This window comes from Lacerta agilis, chromosome 3 (genome assembly GCF_009819535.1).
Source record: "Lacerta agilis isolate rLacAgi1 chromosome 3, rLacAgi1.pri, whole genome shotgun sequence".
Classification (NCBI taxonomy): domain Eukaryota; kingdom Metazoa; phylum Chordata; class Lepidosauria; order Squamata; family Lacertidae; genus Lacerta; species Lacerta agilis.
Genome location: NC_046314.1, coordinates 2,429,828 through 2,447,868, shown reverse-complemented (window position 1 = coordinate 2,447,868; position 18,041 = coordinate 2,429,828). Strand labels below are relative to the sequence as shown.

The window sequence follows — 18,041 nt, the reverse complement described above, 5'->3', positions numbered from 1 at the left end:
GATTTTGGGCTGAAGTGTTTGATGTTACTGGGCACGTTAACGGTCAAATGCTTATTCCTGAACTGAGCTTAGCTCTCCTCTGTATAGTTAGAGATGAAGCAGTGGTGTGTATGTACTATAAACCGCTGGTCACAAAGTTCTTTGTGGTGGTATGACTAGGAATTGCCAGGAACTGGAGAGAAGCCGAACATTTCTCATGTAAAACTTGATACAATAGAGTTTGCCAACTAGCCTTGGATGAAAAGTTGACCTAGGAGAGAAGAAGGGCATAGAGGCGGGAATCAAAACTGATAAATTTATGGCAATTTGGTATCTTCTTATTCCATTTAACAAAAGGGACTCAACTGAAAGCTCTCCCTCGTACACAGGCTTCTCTCTTTTTGGTACTGGCTCTGCACTCCCTTACTCCCAGAAAGATTAGAAGTACCCTAAACATTTTTCCTTTCATTTCTTCTGCTATTTTAAAGAATGACACTGTTGTTGTAAATTGACTGTTGTGTTTATGTAAAATGACCACACACACACACACCACCACCACCACCTGAGTTTGCTTGTGTTTCTCCACCCTTCTCATCCTTCTTCCTTTATGCATTGTTTTTTTAGATTGTAAGCCTGAGGTGGCTGTCTCATTGATCTTCTGTAGGCCACTCTCAACGTGCTTTTGGATGAAATGTTGGGTAAAACAATTTTCAAATAAATACAGTAAATAACCAACACACAGCAACAGTGTTAAACATGAAGACCACAAGGATTTAATTCAAAGGACTACCTGCAAGCTGCCATGCTCATAGGTGAAGAGCAGCAAGTTGGCTCTCTCTCTTTCACTGGAACCAGGAGACCAAGGCCACACTTCATCCTTTGCCGTCAACCACCAGCATATAACTCTATCTTCTTTGCTATTTATTGCCAGATGATGCTTTGTTCTTCTGTTGCCTAGCTCTGGTGTGTCAATATAAGATATCTGAGGGAGGGAAATGCAGGACACATCTGAGATTAGAAAAGCTACACTTTTGTTACTTAGACTGTCTACGCCTAGGTTCTCACAAAATCATTCTGCATGTAAAAATATGATTTGTCCAATGACACCGCTTCCTTTTCCAGCTGAATACCATCTATTCTTTGATTTTACTTGCAGTGATAGCCCAGAATAGTAGTGAAGAAGCTCTCCAGGGTTAATGTAGTGCGACAGAGAATATGGTCTTGAATTGGACTTGGACCTGGAGAAGATCGGTGAAAGTCATCACTGGATTTCAGTCTCAGTTCCCTATCTATGAAATAGAAACAGCACTGTTGGTTTCTCAGTGCTATTGTGAGGATGGATCAGAGAAATAAATACCACTGTCTACCTCAAGCTATGGGGATTAGGAGGGTTACAGAACAGAAACCAACCCATTGGCTTTAGAGGAAAGAAGCAATATATTGGACTAATACTGAACTGGTAATACTAACATGTGTAACAGGAACAAATATCTACTTACCACCATAACAATATATTTTGAGTTCACAGCAAAATTCATTTGCATGCATATTTATTTCTAGAAATCACACGTGAATTATGGAAGCATTGATTACAATTCCTTATTGATGGGCACCACAATTTAAAAAAATGTTTGTGTCTCCAAGTTTATCTGGTTTACTGCAGAGCAAGCTGCCTGACAAACTTTTAAAAGTTGCTCTGTTTTTAAAATTAAGTGTTGGAAACATATCTTTAAGAGGTTTTGCTTGTACGAGACTATGCCTTAGGTAATTTTATGGAAACAATGCAAATCAATTCATATAATTATGAACATCAATCCACTTTCAGGTAGTTATGAAACAGAGATAGATCTGATCACCTCAGTGGATGATCTGTGTAGGGCACACAGTGCCTATGGAGGCTATCCCTGGTGCCCGAAGAGTGCCTTTCCTCACACCAACCCCAACCAAAATCAGGCTTGAAAGAAATATTCTCTTGTAACTAATGTGCCGGTAATAGCTTGTGCTGTGGACTTAGTGCCCATGTGTTTCTCTGGTTTGAAAATGTGCCCAAGAGTCAGAAAAATATGGAAACTCCAGATCTAGCCAACCATAGGTGTTTAAGATGAACTGATGGCAGTGGGAGAAATAATTGAAAATAATCATGAATTTGACATAAACACCCATTCTTCTCCCATGCCTCCATTTTCTCTTTGACTGTTTTAGATGGAAAGCTTCACTGGGTAGAATGCTATCATACCCGGACTTTATAAAACAGAAAGCGGTAAGTTTGCAGATGCTTTGCACAACATGTAGTGCTGAACCTGAACTTTAAATTAAGGGCAAAACTAGACATGTGATAGGATGCCAGTGAGTGGAATTTCTATTTGTTTTGCACTTAAGGCCCACCTGTCAATTACATTTGGATTGTGACACTGAGGTTGTATACACCACTTGACTGTAAAAAACAACAACCTTAAAAGCAGTTTAAAAGAATAAAACAAATTATCAACAAAAACAGTTAAAACAATTATTTAAAACATTAAAATATGTAAAATTAATGATAAGCTAAAAACCAGATTAAAACACATGTCAACATTCTATGTATCTGGATAGGCTAGCCTAAAGAAAAATGTTATTTTTAATGTTATTTATTAATATATATATATGGTTTTAGCACCCTTAACTGGTGCGGGGCACCATGTGTCATTGACTGTGCTATGTAGTGATTCTGTAGCTCTTTTTGGACTACACATATTTGGAATATGCAGAAGAATTGACATTAACATCTTCAAGCTGTGGTAGTTAAAAAAAATTGCTTTATCGTGTAGCTGATTCTTTACTTTTAATTTATTTAACTTTCATTCTTACATCATGTGGTCAGTGCTTAATCTTAGTACCTATTTCTATCCACTTTGTAGGAAAGGAATCACAGTGAGGGTGATTACCATTTTTTCAGAACTCTTATATCTGCTTTCTTACTGTACCAAAATAAAAAATGTGAACAACAATCTCTTCTCCAAATGAGCCAGCAAACAGTGTGTTTCAAAAGATTTTTTGTGAGATGAGAAAAATGGATAGAAAAAGGTATTAAGCTGTATCCTGTATGCATACTGATATATGGAAAAGCACACTGCTCATTTTTAATAATTACTATGCATTACTACTGCACATAGTAAAAATGGTATGTGCATTACATATAGTGATGGGATGGGTCAAATTTGAGAGTTTCTCAGTTCTTTTTTTCAATGTTCCATTTTAAAGATTTTGCTTAATTTTTCCATAGAAATCAATGGGATTAACAGTGCTTGATTATGTCTAGATTACATCTAAATTTGTATTTAAATGTAACCTTAATACTGAAAACATCTAGGAACTAGCTTTACAATTATGACATGTACTCATGAATGAGTTCCATCCTGTCATTTGTACATGTAAACAAAAGAATACTGTAAGCAGAGATACTTTTGTCCCTAGTTTTATAGGTGGATAAGGAAGCACATGAGTTAAGGAGGAATTTACTGCTGTGACTCCAATCAATACCAAAACACACAGTCATGGTTGCTTGACAGCATCGACCTACATGTAAGAATTTAATGCTACTCATATTAAGTTCTGCAGTGCTGACCAAAAGGCTAAGGCTACTTTTTTCAGACATAGCATCAAACATTAAAAGGTCATTTACAATGTTTGGATGTACCATTTATTTTTCTCCTGGATTAAGAATGCCAAGTGCTGTAAAGGAGGATGTACTTTTCGCCAAGTAATATGGATGAGCTATAGCATCTTGCGTAAAGTTTATGTGGCTCTTGAGAATTGTGTGCCTCTATTCCTCCAAAAGGATTTGTGGAATTTATTATTCAAACTATGTTATTTTGGAGCATGGTTATTTGAAAACATGAGCAGTACACCATCTGGGTGACACATGCCAAGGAAATATAGATTGCACCACATTTCTGCTTAAGGAATTAATGGAAGGTTGATAGCTAGGGGGGGTGGAAAAAACCTATCTTGCTATTGCTGGTCAGCAATAATCGAACCACTTTCTGGGGATTAAGCGCATGGCTAAGCCTACTGGACCAGACACTAGCAAAGGGCAGGGGGTCTTCTTATCAGAGAAATGCTTCTGGAGCCAGTCTCACTACATGACAGATTGCTTTCATATTCCTGTCTGCAAGGCAACAAAGGATGGCAGTAATGCGATAATGCCAGAGTGCAATGGGTGTTAAGAACCCGTTGCATTTATGTATTGTATTTAGTAAATAATCAGGCTCATCCAAATTGTGATCTCACCACTCAACCAAGGCCATTAAAAATCAAGGTTAATGCTTTAATAATCCTTTGCTGTTTTTTATGGCCAAAAGAACTTCTTTCTATTTGCATGGTCATAATATTATTGACCTCTTCATCCCCTGAATACACATCAAAAGGAACTGAAATCAAAGTAATTACCACTGTTGTTCTCTCACAGTAAACATTAACTCCTTGTACTCTCCCTTCTGACTCCTCAGTAAATTGAAATGGATTAAAAAGCTATAGGAATGAAAAACCTGTAAAAGGTCAATGGTTTAACTTTCCAAGATGCTGGGAATTTAGAAGAATAAAACGGGAAATGGCATGGTAGTATTTTTTAAGATGTGTGCTGACAGAGCTCACAATCAAATAAATTATTAGATATTAAAGCTAGTAATTTTCATTTTCCCCCCTCTAAGGCTAATTGTTTTATCTGGAATTGCCCCTCCAAAACTAACTTATTGTGTACTAATGGTAATCTAGTTTCAGTACAATGTTTTAAAGCTAATTATATTCTATGCCTTTACTGATATTTTTATGTAAACTATCCTGGAATTATTTTATATGATCATTTTTCTATAATTTTTTTGGTGTTCCAAACTTACTCCCACTGCTCCCCACCTCCTTTACTCTATTTTTTCATCAAGTTTGTGGTGCCTAGCAGTATACACCTTTCCCCTGGACCAATTCAGTAACTCAGACTCATACAATTACTAGTGGTGAAAGTTGTCTGAACAAGACAGCATCAGTCAGATCCCATCAGTTAAGAGCAAGAAGAACAATGGAGAATAAATAGAGTTATAATATCCCACCCTTCCTGTGCTTGCAGGTTTCCCTCCTCTACATGTAAGCAGTGTACTGTGCCCCCCCCCACCACCATGCAGAGGTGCTGGATTGAGTAATTAAGAAAAAATGAAATTGGGGGGGGGAATCGGTTCGTCTTTTTCAACCCTTCAGTTTTTACAAGCTGTTTAATCTATGATATGTTAAAAAGAAAAAGAAAATTACAATTCAATAACACTAAAGTGATATATAACATATTGCAACTTCCTATTCACCTATAAAGCTGAATTCAGTTTTATAGGTAGTAGTTGTAAAAACACAATCCCTTTGAATATTTAATACATGTATGCATCAATCAAAGTAAAGACTAGAACTTCCAAACTTGCCAATAAGAAGTCTATCAGAACTAAACCACTACAATATCCATAAAATAAAAATAGCTATAAAATAGGAGTCCAGTAGATGCATGCTAGAATCTTTTCTAACACTTTATTATACAGTTTGTTACAGAAGCAGCAGGTTTTTCATTGAAAATATCTTTAAAGAAGAAAATGGAAATGAAAGTGTTAACTTTGCTGATAGAGAAGATGACCTGGAAGGAGATCTTTAAAAAAAGAATGACTCTATGAAATAAAAGAAAAAAGAAAGAATGGCAGCCCAAGATGGGATGCTGTCACTGTGCATGGTCAGTGTCTGGATTCAGTGGCCTGGTTCACACAACATGCTAAACCAGAGCCTTCCAAACTTTTCGTGTTGGTGACACACTTTTTAGACATACATCATTTCGCGACAGAGTAATTCAGTTTTACTAGCAAATCGGAGGTTAAACTAACCCCTTTCCAGTCCCGGGAGGAGCGCAGAAAGTGTTTGCGTGACACACGGCAGCCGACGCACTAATGTGTCGTGACACAGTTTGGAAAGCTCTGTGCTAAACCAAACCTTGGCTAAATGAGACCCTCACAGAAAAGAGTGTACAGTCACTCTGCTCCTCTCCAGACTTTTTTTTTACTGCCACACTAAACTAAGGCAAACTAAGTCAGGCTTCTGGTTAAGTTGCCTCCTCACTAATTATGAGTTGTAGCCAACTTTTGTTCCTGAATCAAGACCCTTTTGTGAGGAATTTTATCTAAAGCTTTCTTAAAGTCTGTTAATTACAATGTCTACTAGATCACCCCTATCTATATGCATATTGACACTCAAAGAACTCTAAAGGGTTTGGTAACTGAAGAAGTGTGCATGCACACGAAAGCTCATACCAAGAACAAACTTAGTTGGTCTCTAAGGTGCTACTGGAAAGAATTTTTTATTTTGTTTTGACTATGGCAGACCAACATGGCTACCCACCTGTATCTAAAGGGTTAGTGAGACAAGACTTACATTTCAGAGCTGCCTCAATGAAGAGGAGGTGGAGGCAGCATTCTCCTGGCAGTACTGTGTTCTTTGGCATGGGGATGTGGCAAGGCAGTTAAGATGGAAGGAGCACTGGGGCAACAGCCCCACAAAACTACATGTACGAGCCCAAACCTCATTGCTACCACCTTACCCTGCCCAGACAAGCACATTGCTGCCACCAGAACAGCACCATTGTCTCTGCCTCATACACAAGCTGCTTTTGCTGCCTTTGTAGAAGCAATGTTGATTTTTCTTCAACAAGTGTTGCTCTATCAGATGTTGTTGAACTCAGACAAGCCAGCATAATCAATGGTCAAGGAGTGACAAAGGTTCCACTTCTTTATACCACTTTGTTCTAGGAAGACTGTTCAGCGGCACATGGGTGCAGCCATCTGGCCCCAGTTTGCCATTCTCTTGGGTAATGGATACTACATACTATTAATTGGGGAACCTTACCAATTTAACGGTGTAAGCCTTGAAGGTGGGTACAGGGGTTGCTGGAGCGGCAGTGCCTTGTCTGTATCAATCTGGCAATATTACCTGTATCAATCTGGATGAGTCTGCTGACTTTGTTGGGAACATGATCTATGAGTTCTCAGTTTTTCGTAAGTTTTCTGACAAGGCTGAAAACTGGAGCATACTAAAAATATCAAAAAATAATCACCCTATCTCAACTTTTGCTACCCTTCAGCTAGGGCACTTAATGTGGCAAACACCTGGCTGCTACCCATCCTCCTGCCTAGCTCAATTCCTGGGGGAAACATAGCAGACTGAAGACTTTGTGAGCTTGGGCATCTCATAAATAAGTTGCCACAAAGATGGGCTCAATGTGCTGCATATATTTTCCAAAACAAAGTCCAGAGTGTATCAGTGAGAACAGCTTACAGAATGAAACATGCAATGGGGGAAAAGACAGCAGCATGTAGAAAAATTGAGTATAAATAACACGGTGAACTAACTGTGAAAAGTGAGGGCTTGTCCTTCCAAAGTGCTCCTCTGAATTTTATTTTTCTGCAAGGCGTGGAGGGCAGGGGGAAGGGCTCCTTTAAGAAACCTCCTTTAAGGGCCAGATGCAGATATAACTATCTGTATTCATGATTTCAAAATAAGAGTGCCATTACTTATTTTCTATAAATACTTTAGTGCAGCCTGTGACCATATGTACAGGTCACAGTCTAACCTAATAAAATCTGCAAAGAGTCTCCTGCATTATCATTTTAAAACTGTTAACATATTCCAGACTGGATTTCCACTGTGCCCTCAGCTAGCAACTTTGTTTTTTAAACATCAAATCTGAGGAAGAGTTCTGTTAAACTCAAAAGGCAGCTTACTGATTTGTGATTTTAGATGGTCCTAATAAATACTGTGTTATTGATACTGCTTTGACCCCCACCCCCGATCAAAGCTGCCTGTGGTTTTTCCTTCTTTTCTTAAATAGTTATACTTATAATGTTTCTGGCATAATATGTATTGGGCTATGCATATGGGTCCAGAAACATGGTTAGAAAAATAAATTATCAAAGCAGATGCCATCCCAATATAGCTTTGCAGTTAGACTAAACGTCCGCAGATCATGATCATGGGCACTAAAAGCCCATGCTTAACAAACACTCAGCAAGGCACAAGTGTGCATCATTTTGAAGTAAACAACATATCAGCTCAGTTCCTTGTGAACAGTGAACTGTCTCAAATCCATGTTACAGAGGTTGGATCAATCTTGCAAACACAAGTCAGTGCTGAAAGGAGGCCTTGAACTGAAACAGCCTGGAAAATGTATTTGATGTCCATTCTAGCAGAGAGTATTCCCAACAAACAAATTATAATTTAATGTGGTAAAAAGTGTAACATAATCCAAGAAAAGCCAGACTTACTGCTATAAAGCCGATTAAGCAAAAATAAAATAAAAGAAGAAAAAAGTGGCAGGATGAAAAAAAAAATTGGTGAGCAGAACATTTTCCTGTATTCTGCATTCTAGTACTACTTAGGGTGAGGAGAGGAGGGATTCTTTTGAGGCACTCGAGACCAACCTCTTTACTAATCTCCACTCTGTATTTTGAAAAGAGAAATAAAAAAGTTTACTTATTTGCTTTGAAGAATCTCCAGCCTCATATTTTGTACATTCTCCAGATATGTCCATTCCAAAACCCCTGTCTCAAAGCTAAATAGTACATATCATCTCTGTTGACTCATATTCTGGATCTCTGCCTCATACAGTGATCTCCTCTACAGAATTCATGCATGAAGGTGGGTGTGCTGCCATATCCAGCCAGTTTTGCAGAAGACTTGGCCCCTTAACACTTCCCTCAGACCCTCCCAATTACTGTCATATGTAAAGATAATCATCATTTGTACCATTCTTTGATTTAAAACTAGCTGTACCCGGCCACGCGTTGCTGTGGCTCAGAGTAGTTAAGTGGATGCAGCCCCGCTTCCCTGCTGGATTCAGAGTTGGGGGGTTCCTGAGGGAGGGGCCCTCCCCCCCTGTCAGACATTTCCTTCGAATATCTCCCCCCCCCCCGCTGTACTGGAAGGAGACTCCGTTTTCGCCTGCCTCCCCACAGCTTCACCCGTTGAACTCCCGCTTGCCTCCTCTCCCAGCAGAGAGGCTCCTTCTCCACCTTCCCCTCCAAGGTCCCCCCTCAGACCATCCCTCTCCCAATCCCCCCTTTCTTCCTCCCTCAGAAATGGCTCCTTTCATTTTTCCGCCAAAACTGCTGGCTACGCCCCCCCACGCACACGACCCCGCTGGCTCCGCCCCCCGCACACAACCCTGCTTCGTAAATCAGAAAAATTGAAATGGAATTACCGGGTGCTGCTTTTACGTCCAGCAGACGGCGCTGTTTTTGCCAAAAATCGTGTTTTTACCTTTTACCTGTCACAGGTGTGACATCTATAGAAGATAGTTATATAAAAACACTCCCCTATTCAAATGCAACATTGTGTCAAAATTTCAAAGCAATCGGTGACGGACTTTCTGAGATTTTAGATTTTGAACAAACGGGTTTACATTTTTATTTATATAGATTACTATACTGTTGTGAATATCTGTGGCTCTCCAGTTCCATGGTGAGCAAATTATCTCTGTTTTTGAAGCACGGTACAAATATAGGAGATACTAGTTTACTAACTCAAGACAGAGACCCATTTTATTTAGAATCCTTTACTATAGATGCTTAGCATAATAGTTAATCCAGGAGTAGTCTGCCTAAAGTTACTTTATCTCTGGCCGTCATTTAAAAGTTATCTATAATACTTGGCTGTTTCAAGCTTCAGTTGGTTTTTTTTTTAAAAAAAAAAAACCAAAACCTTTCAAATAGTTACAATTTCAAAATTATTTTTGGATATTTTAGTAAGTGACGCTTATTACCTATCCACTCTCAGTATACGTTTGCCCATAATTATAATGATCAAACTTGTAAACATCACAGGTGGTTGTACCTTAAAATCCAAGGAGGAGAGTTTTTCAAGCTTTATGTTTGCATCAGGAGAATTTGTCTTCTTTGTGAACTGAATAAAGCAGAGTTTGCTTTGCTCCCAAAATGACAAGATCATGAAACTATCTGTAAGAACAGCTGGAAAACAAAGAAAAACTGTCAACACTGTAATACCTGACTGTCACCACCAATAAAACAAATTACTGAAGCCTCCACTGAGACACTGGGGGAAGAAAAGCAAATTTTCAAAGCTACACCTTAAAATATTACATTCAGCCTTCTGTGATCTCCTAAAGGACATCAGTGTTTCATCTTCCCATGATCTTGCTGGAAATGAGAAATAAAGCTTAGGGGGTACTCAGATTAAGTACAGCTAAATAAATTATCATATTCCAAATCCCTTCTGTAATATAATAATGCTTTCTCATCCTATATTCATTTCTTCTTCAGTTATTTTAGAATTTGAAATCTAACTCTCTTTTATGATAGCTTTCACGGATTGAGTGAAAATACTGTTATTCAGCTGCAATAAAGCATACAGTGTATGGGGGGGGGGGAGGGAGAAGTGCCAGAGAAGTGGCAGATCCGACTGCAGCAGTTGAATTTCTTGCAGCTGTTGAGCCAAAGGACAGACAAATCTGGGAAGTTTTCACATACAACATACCAGAAGTGAATTGTCCCAACTGTCTGCCTTCTGAAGTTTAGAAAACTGCCAATATGCAGAAAGTACTACTACAGATATAGCGTGAAAGTGTTCAGCATTTGTTGTCAAGTAACCATCGCATCAGGGCTATGCTATTCATTTTAATTTCTACACAGATGCTACACTGAATTTAGAATATCTCTCCCTACAACTTTCTGTATGTTATCATATAAATCTATTGGAAGTGGCCTCATGATGAATTCTGGATGTAGGAAATAGGGAGTTTCACCATTTCCATTCCAACCATTTGTCCTCTCAAAATCACCTCTCCAGGAGAGGTTACGAGGCAAAATGGCTATCACTACAGCTAAAGACCCGCAACTCCATCGGTGCTTTTCAGGACCGGTATTATATGGTCTCTGCGGCACTCCCAGTCACCAGTCTAGCTGCCGCATTCTGGATTAGTTGTAGTTTCTGGGTCACCTTCAAAGGTAGCTCCACGTACAGCACATTGCAGTAGTCCAGGCAGGAGATAACCAGAGCATGCACCACTCTGGCGACAGTTTGAGGGCAGGTAGGGTCTCAGCCTGTGTACCAGATGGAGCTGGTAGACAGTTGCCCTGAACACAGAATTAACCTGCGCCTCCATGGAAAGCTGTGAGTCCAAAATGACTCCCAGGCTGCACAGCTGGTCCTTCAGGGGCACAGTTACCCCATTCAGGACCAGGAAGTCCTCCACACCTGCCCACTCCCTGTCCCCCAAAAGCAGTACTTCTGTCTTGTCAGGATTCAACCTCAATCTGTTAGCCGTGCAAGTAGATAAATAGGTACCACTCTGGCGGGAAGGTAAACAGTGTTTCCGTGAGCTGCTCTGGTTCGCCAGAAACGGCTTTGTCATGCTGGCCACACCCGGAAGCTGTACGCCGGCTCCCTCGGCCAGTAACATGAGATGAGCGCCGCAACCCCAGAGTCGGACACGACTGGACCTAATGGTCAGGGGTCCCTTTACCTTTACCTAACATTATTAGTGAACTTTTAGATACAGGCCACACAGAAATCTTTACTGTTATATTACTGTTTATTTCAAGTCATTGTACTAATATAGAACAAAGCTCTCAGATGGGAGGAAATTACATGTGCTAAATTTGAATACCTTTGGGGAAAATTATACAAGGAACTGAGATTTAGAAACAAATGTAACAGTTGATAAGAATAGAAACTTTGATGTTAAATACTTTTCCTAAAGTGGTTCTGGTCCTGAGGGTGGTAACTGTGGCATTAAATGCAATTACTTGTTGTGTTGCCAAGTCCCCAGTGGTAATAATTGCTCTATTGACATACTATAATTGACATACTATTCCTCCTGTTCCACTGCAAAATGTAGGGAACTGAATTGCACATGGGTATAATTACCATCGCTGATAGTGTCGGAGATGAGCTTCCCCATCAGGGTTCTGTCAATCACCACTCGCTCCAGCTGTGGCCCTGAAAGGCCTAGGGATACCAGTACACCTGAATGAAAGAGGAGCTGAACCAAATTGGGGGGGGGGGAACAGAGGGAGAGATGCAACTCGTCAGTAGAGAATGATATGTTCCACAATACCTTTTATCATCTATATTTTTATAGATTTCATATACTACAGCTTGGCTGGCGAAACAGATTAGATGCACCACAAGAAATGAATAAAAAGAAAGAGAGAGAGAGAGAAGGAAAAAAGCAAAAACATACCGAGCTTTGACTACATCTGTTCCAACTATGCATGAAATGCTTCACTATAGGATATAATTCCCCATAATTTGCATGGAAAATAGTAACTGCAGATGCTGCTATTCGCGGCTGTAATCCTTCCCCAAGCTACAGCCCAGTAAAAATTTGGATAAGCAAAGAAGACACCATAGATTTGAACCTGTAAGGTGGAGTTACTTGATAACTTATATTCATGTGCTCTGCACAATCAGTTAACCACTCATAGGGCTAATAAAAATAATAATCCAAAGGTATATTAAAAAACCCAGAAAAGAGGAACAGAGAGGTGAAGAGAGAAAGAGAACAGGTGTACAAAATAGGACATGCATACTTAGTTTGTACACTTTGTATACAAAAAAAAATTGTTCTTGCTCTTGTTAACATAGCACTACTGCAATCAAGTAGCATTTTAAAGGTGATTTCTGTGGCTCTGCAATGTGGGCATAGGCAGTAGGGTTTTTTTTCTTTAAAAAGGGATTAGTGCACATTACTACAAATATGCTGTTTTTGTGTTCTACCATGGGTTGGAGAACCAGCAGTCCATGAATCAAATCCAGCCTGGCATGGATCCTAATTTTGCTTGCAAGACCATTTCCCCCAGCCACATCCATGTGCCCCACCGCTGATGTTGGATGTGACATCAGATGCGGGACAGGTAGAGACGCCTCTGGATTGGTGGGGAAGTCACTTGCACAGCTGATCTCTGCAGATACCCAGGTGGGATTCAGCCTGTCATAATACTGAGTGATTGACAAGTGGGGCTGGAGGAAGAAAGGTTCCCCACTCCTGTTGAGCAAGGAGTGTCATTTATTGCCCCTGCTCCTTGCAGGCAATGACTGACAAATGGTTAGAGCCACCCACCTGTCAATCAACTGATGAGTCTTGGAGAGAGAGAGAGAGAGAGAGAGAGAGAGAGAGAGAGAGAGAGAGAGCGCATATTTTACAAGAGACCTGGCAAGACACAATGATCAACTTGGAAAGCCTATTTCAAAGCACTCTTTGTGGAACACTTTGGAGGGGCCTGCAAATGTTCAGCTAACCCAGGTTTCTACCTGTCCCATGTTGGCAATCCAGAAGTTGGACTACAACTCCCATCATCCCTGAGCATTGGCCACAAGCACATAAGAATAGACCTGCTATCCTATTACAAACTTATGAACAGATTGCTATGCAGACAATTAACACAGAGGCCTCATTTATCCCAACCAATTTAAGTGTGTGCTCAGAACAAGCTTCTTGTGGAGGAACCTTTAACAGCTGAAGTCAAAACTCCAGTGCAAGGTGAAGATTTTCATGCACTTCTCTGGATCAGGATCAACTATGTTAGGTAATCAATTGGTATCAAAAGATAGCAGAATGAACTTTATGAGGAAAACAACTAATGTGAGCAATTGAGTGGTATGTAGGAAAGAAAGAAAGGTGCAACCATCTTAGACATGGACATAAATAAACACTTTTCATCCTCAGTTTTCAGTCTGTAAAATGAACTGACAGTAATATGCTTCACTGGACTTTTGTGAGGATGAATAAGATAAAACTTATAAAGCTGTTTGAACTATATAAATCAAATGTTTTCCAGTATTTATTTGTTCAGTGCCATCAAAGTACATGCATTTAACACAGTATAAAAAGTTTGTACAAAGGATTGCTTCTGAACTGGTTCACAAGTTCAAACAAAAACATAATCCTGCTATTCAGATCTTTCTAAACGCATATCCAGATCAAGCAGTTCTGCTTTAGTTTGTGGTTTTAGAAATAGAACAACCTCTTTTTCTGTTAATCTAGTGAATATCTCTTTGTATAATCATCAGCTTCCCCAGTTATGGCAGATGTCCTTTAAGGTTTTGTCCTAGTAAAAATGTTAGACACAGTCACACTCTACCAGCACTTATGGCAACCTTTCAAAACTTCAATTTATCCTTATGTTGCAGTTGGATTAGATAAAATCACAATTTATTCTCGCGTTGATAATGTGATCTTACAGCTCAGAGGTGTTCGGCTAGTTCTTATAATTGTCCCCAAAATATAAATGATAAAGTTTCTGAAGAACAACAAAACTCTCTAGAAGTTGAGTAGGCTAGTTTGTAGGCCAGGTGGAAAAACATTTGACCTCTGTACTCCATACTGAGGCATGCTCAAGAAAGCAACATATCATTAATCCAGAAAAATAGATTCCACTATGCCAAAGAACCCTGGGAAGTACCAGACAAGTTTCACATATTAGTATGTGAGAGAATAAATAAACCACCTGATTGCAGCAACAAGAGATTGCCACAATAAATCGATCTTGGGGGTGTGAAGGAGGAACAGAAAAGCCAAGGCTGAAATGCTAAGGGCCCAATTTTTTTTTACAAAAAAGTATTTGAAACACAGTAGAATATTTTTCCAATGTGACTTAACTTCCTTATGCCAATAGCCACTAGGCCACAGCAGTGCCAGTGCCAGATCTGCATAGTGTGGTCATAATTCTAAGCATTCTCAGGTGCAATGTTGAAAGCAAAACAATACTAGCAGAAACATGACACAGTATAGTAATACTGACAAACTACAGTGTATTGGGCAATTCTGTTACCACTCATTCCAACGTGAAGCATCAATACCCCATATTATCTATGTTTGGTAGGTAACAAACATGCAGTGACAGCAGATATGCCATGATGATGTCATGGAACCCTATCCATACCTCCTATAACACATAAAGCATGAGGGTAATTTCATGAAAATGTCAACCTACAGACTCATTTTTCATTTCATTTCTTCTTTGAGGTTCTTAGCAAGCATTAAGAAACCGTGAAAAGTGTTTCTCATGCAATATTTATTGTGACCAAAATAACAACACAATGATGCAACAATGTACTGTCAAGTATGTCATTTAAACCTCTTTTTAGGACTGTCATATTTTCTTCCCTGAGAATTTTATAATTATTTGAGGATTAGTCCTATGCACAAGAAACTTGAGTAAAGCAAGTTAAGCTAAAGTTATAACAGATCCAGACTCCATTCATCAGCAGAGCTGCTGCTGAAGCCTGGCAGAGGGAAAACAAGTCTTTTAGCACTGTATCCTAAGTTGCCAGATCATACAACTTAGTTGAACAAGCTTAAGATTCACCCCAAGCCCCACTGTCTGGTTTTCCTTCTGCTACATCCTCAGAGCATCCCTTTTGGCTGAGCCCCAGCTGTGTTGTGATGAGCAAGTTACACCACTGTATCTTCAGCTGAGTCAGGGTTGGGGAATTAAAGCTAAGAGAGCTCCATTGCATCTAAGTTGCTGATCCCAGTGGATCCTGTCATAGGATTATCCATAATGCCCAGAAGAGCCCCCCAAATTCTCCTTGTTAGAGGCTCCCATTGTCCACTAAATGATGCTTACAACCACAAGCTCCAGGGCTTCACTCCAATAGCACTTCAATCCACCTGCAAACCAAACACATCCTGGAACAATCTTCAAATAGCATTTTTATCACAACACCAGAAGAATAGTGCCATTCCCATGACAGTGAGCCTGTTGGATATGAAGCTTGAACCCAGAGGCAACAGAGAAGGTCCATGTACACAATGCCAATAATTCCAAACACATGTGGGAGCAATATGTCACATCAGAAACCTCTGTCAGGCCACTCACTTGCATGCATGCAATTTCTTGTTGCCCAAAGGTTACCAGAAGATTGCTTAAATATAAAGCTGAACTGTACACCATCAAAACTAGAGGAAATAAGCTCAAAACCTTTATAAAGAATCATTCTGCCCACACCACCCAGAACAGTGCACAGGTAAAGGTAAAGGTGAAGGTAAGTGAAAGGACCCCTGGACAGTTAAGTCCAGTCAAAGGCGACTATGGGGTGTGGTGCTCATCTCGCTTCAGACCATGGGAGTCGGTGTTTGTCCGCAGACAGCTTTCCGGGTTATGTGGCCAGCATGACTAAACCGCTTCTGGCGTAACGGGACACCGTGACGGAAACCAGAGCGCATGGAAACGCCGTTTACCTTCCCGCCGCAGCGGTACCTATTTAACTACATGCACTGCCATGCTTTCAAACTGCTAGGTTGGCAGAAGCTGGTACAGAGCAACGGGAGTTGAACTGACGACTTTCTGATCAGCAAGCCCAAGAGGCTCAGTGGTTTATACCACAGCGCCACCCGCATGCACAAATAGTAATAGAACAACTGTAAGGCAATTCAAGCAGGCTTATGAGGTTTTCATTCATTCCCTTCCACTCATATTCCTTTATGGTAACATTAGCCTTCTATATTGGTTTTATGTGTTACTATTTCAGAAATTGGATGAAGATGTATTTGATCTGACGATATAATTGTAATTAACTGTATGTTGCCTCCTGAACAAGTGAGTCCTCCTCAAAATGCAATGAAGGGGAATTGGTCATGGGAACACTTGATGGGTACTATTAAAAACTACTTTGATGATAAGCTAAAATGCAAGGGCAGCATAAGCATTATTTGCAAGCAATGCACACTTCTTAAATATACAATCTGCAGAACTGTCTTAATTTTAGCATTGTTCTTATATGCTGCTAAACAGATTTCAAAACCAAAATATCCCCTGCTCATACTTGTCATAATACTCATCTTTCAAGCTATGTGAACACACACTGTTGTGCATTTTACCTGATAATCAAGTTCTAATTATTCAAACACAAGTAAATGTGCGTAGCAGCAAATCAGAGTTCAGTTCTGCTAACAGGAACTTGTAAAATAAATAAAAAACGTGTTGCGTTCTTTATAGACACATGCAAGTCAAAATCATTGTTAGTGTAAAGGTTTTATTTTACTCATCTTCCCCTCAGAAGGAACATGCATACTTAAAACAACACACAATAAATATTTCTGTGGGTAAGTAGATCCAACTATTTGCCATCTTAAAGAAGGAAAGGGTGCGACCCATGCTTGGTTTTTGGGCCAAGTAAGGTGTGGAAGGCTTAAAATATTGAGAGAGGAAACAAACAACTACAAGTTCATCTCCCTCTCAGGTGCGAAACAGCTTCAACCCACCCTTATATCAAAATGTGGACAGGCTGTTCCCTGTACATCCACTGTTCCCTGTACTTCCCCCTTCCCTCCCTCTGAAGCTTTTTATATCCTCCTTGTCTCCCCACCCTTCACTCTGCCTAAGACACAGCAGCCAGTCTTTTTCCATGCCATCAGGATAGTGCCTCACCCTTTTTCCTTCCCAGGTGGAGTCTGTGGGCAATATCCCATCAGGGCCACCTCAGGATGTTTCGCTGCTGGAGGCAAAACAGAAAATGGCACAAACACACACCTGCTGCCAGCTCCTCCTGCCTTATCCTCCACAGGCTCTTCCGATGCCCTTCCACCTTCTTCTCCTCGCAGTGAGGGCATCGGAAGAGCAGGCGGTGGGGGGAATCAGATAATAAGGCAGGCAACAAGTGCAGAAGGAAGTGGGCAGCGCACAGCTCGGGGGCCTGGATATGCTGCCCCTCCCAACTGCCATCCTGAGATGATTGCATCCTCCAGTCTCATGGGAGGGCAGGTCCTAGTCCAAATGTCATCCGCTTGTTGGTGCCTGGCAGTGTGGATCAGGACCTACTTAAAGGGCTAGATGCCAGCAAAGCATCAGCAAGTCCTGACAGCCCATCACAGTCTACCAGACTGCTTCTATCTGCATGACACTCTCAAACAATTCTAAAAGGCTAGCCAGAAGTCATGCTAAATCAATCCTCAGTAAGGCTTGTTCCCCTATATGTTTAATGATTGTAGTTAAATAATAGTTTTTACCAGTTCTCCTGATACAGAAGTAAAGTCCAACGTGCTGTAATTT

The 18,041-nt window shown here is 40.2% G+C and overlaps 1 protein-coding gene across 6 annotated transcripts in view; it reads right to left on the bottom strand.

Moving 5' to 3' along the window:
* The window catches only part of WDPCP (WD repeat containing planar cell polarity effector), a 129,307-nt gene that overhangs the window by 102,335 nt on the left and 8,931 nt on the right, over window positions 1-18,041 (bottom strand). For all 6 annotated transcript variants that reach the window (XR_004426355.1, XM_033145612.1, XM_033145610.1 and 3 more), the window contains exons 6-8: window positions 11,914-12,028; window positions 9,862-9,995; window positions 770-961 (exon numbers count right to left, since the gene is read on the bottom strand). Coding sequence is in view for 5 of the 6 variants with exons in the window: in XM_033145612.1 (XP_033001503.1) it covers window positions 770-961; window positions 9,862-9,995; window positions 11,914-12,028 (441 nt within the window). In the remaining variant the exon portion in view is untranslated. The remainder of the gene's footprint in view (window positions 1-769; window positions 962-9,861; window positions 9,996-11,913; window positions 12,029-18,041) is intronic.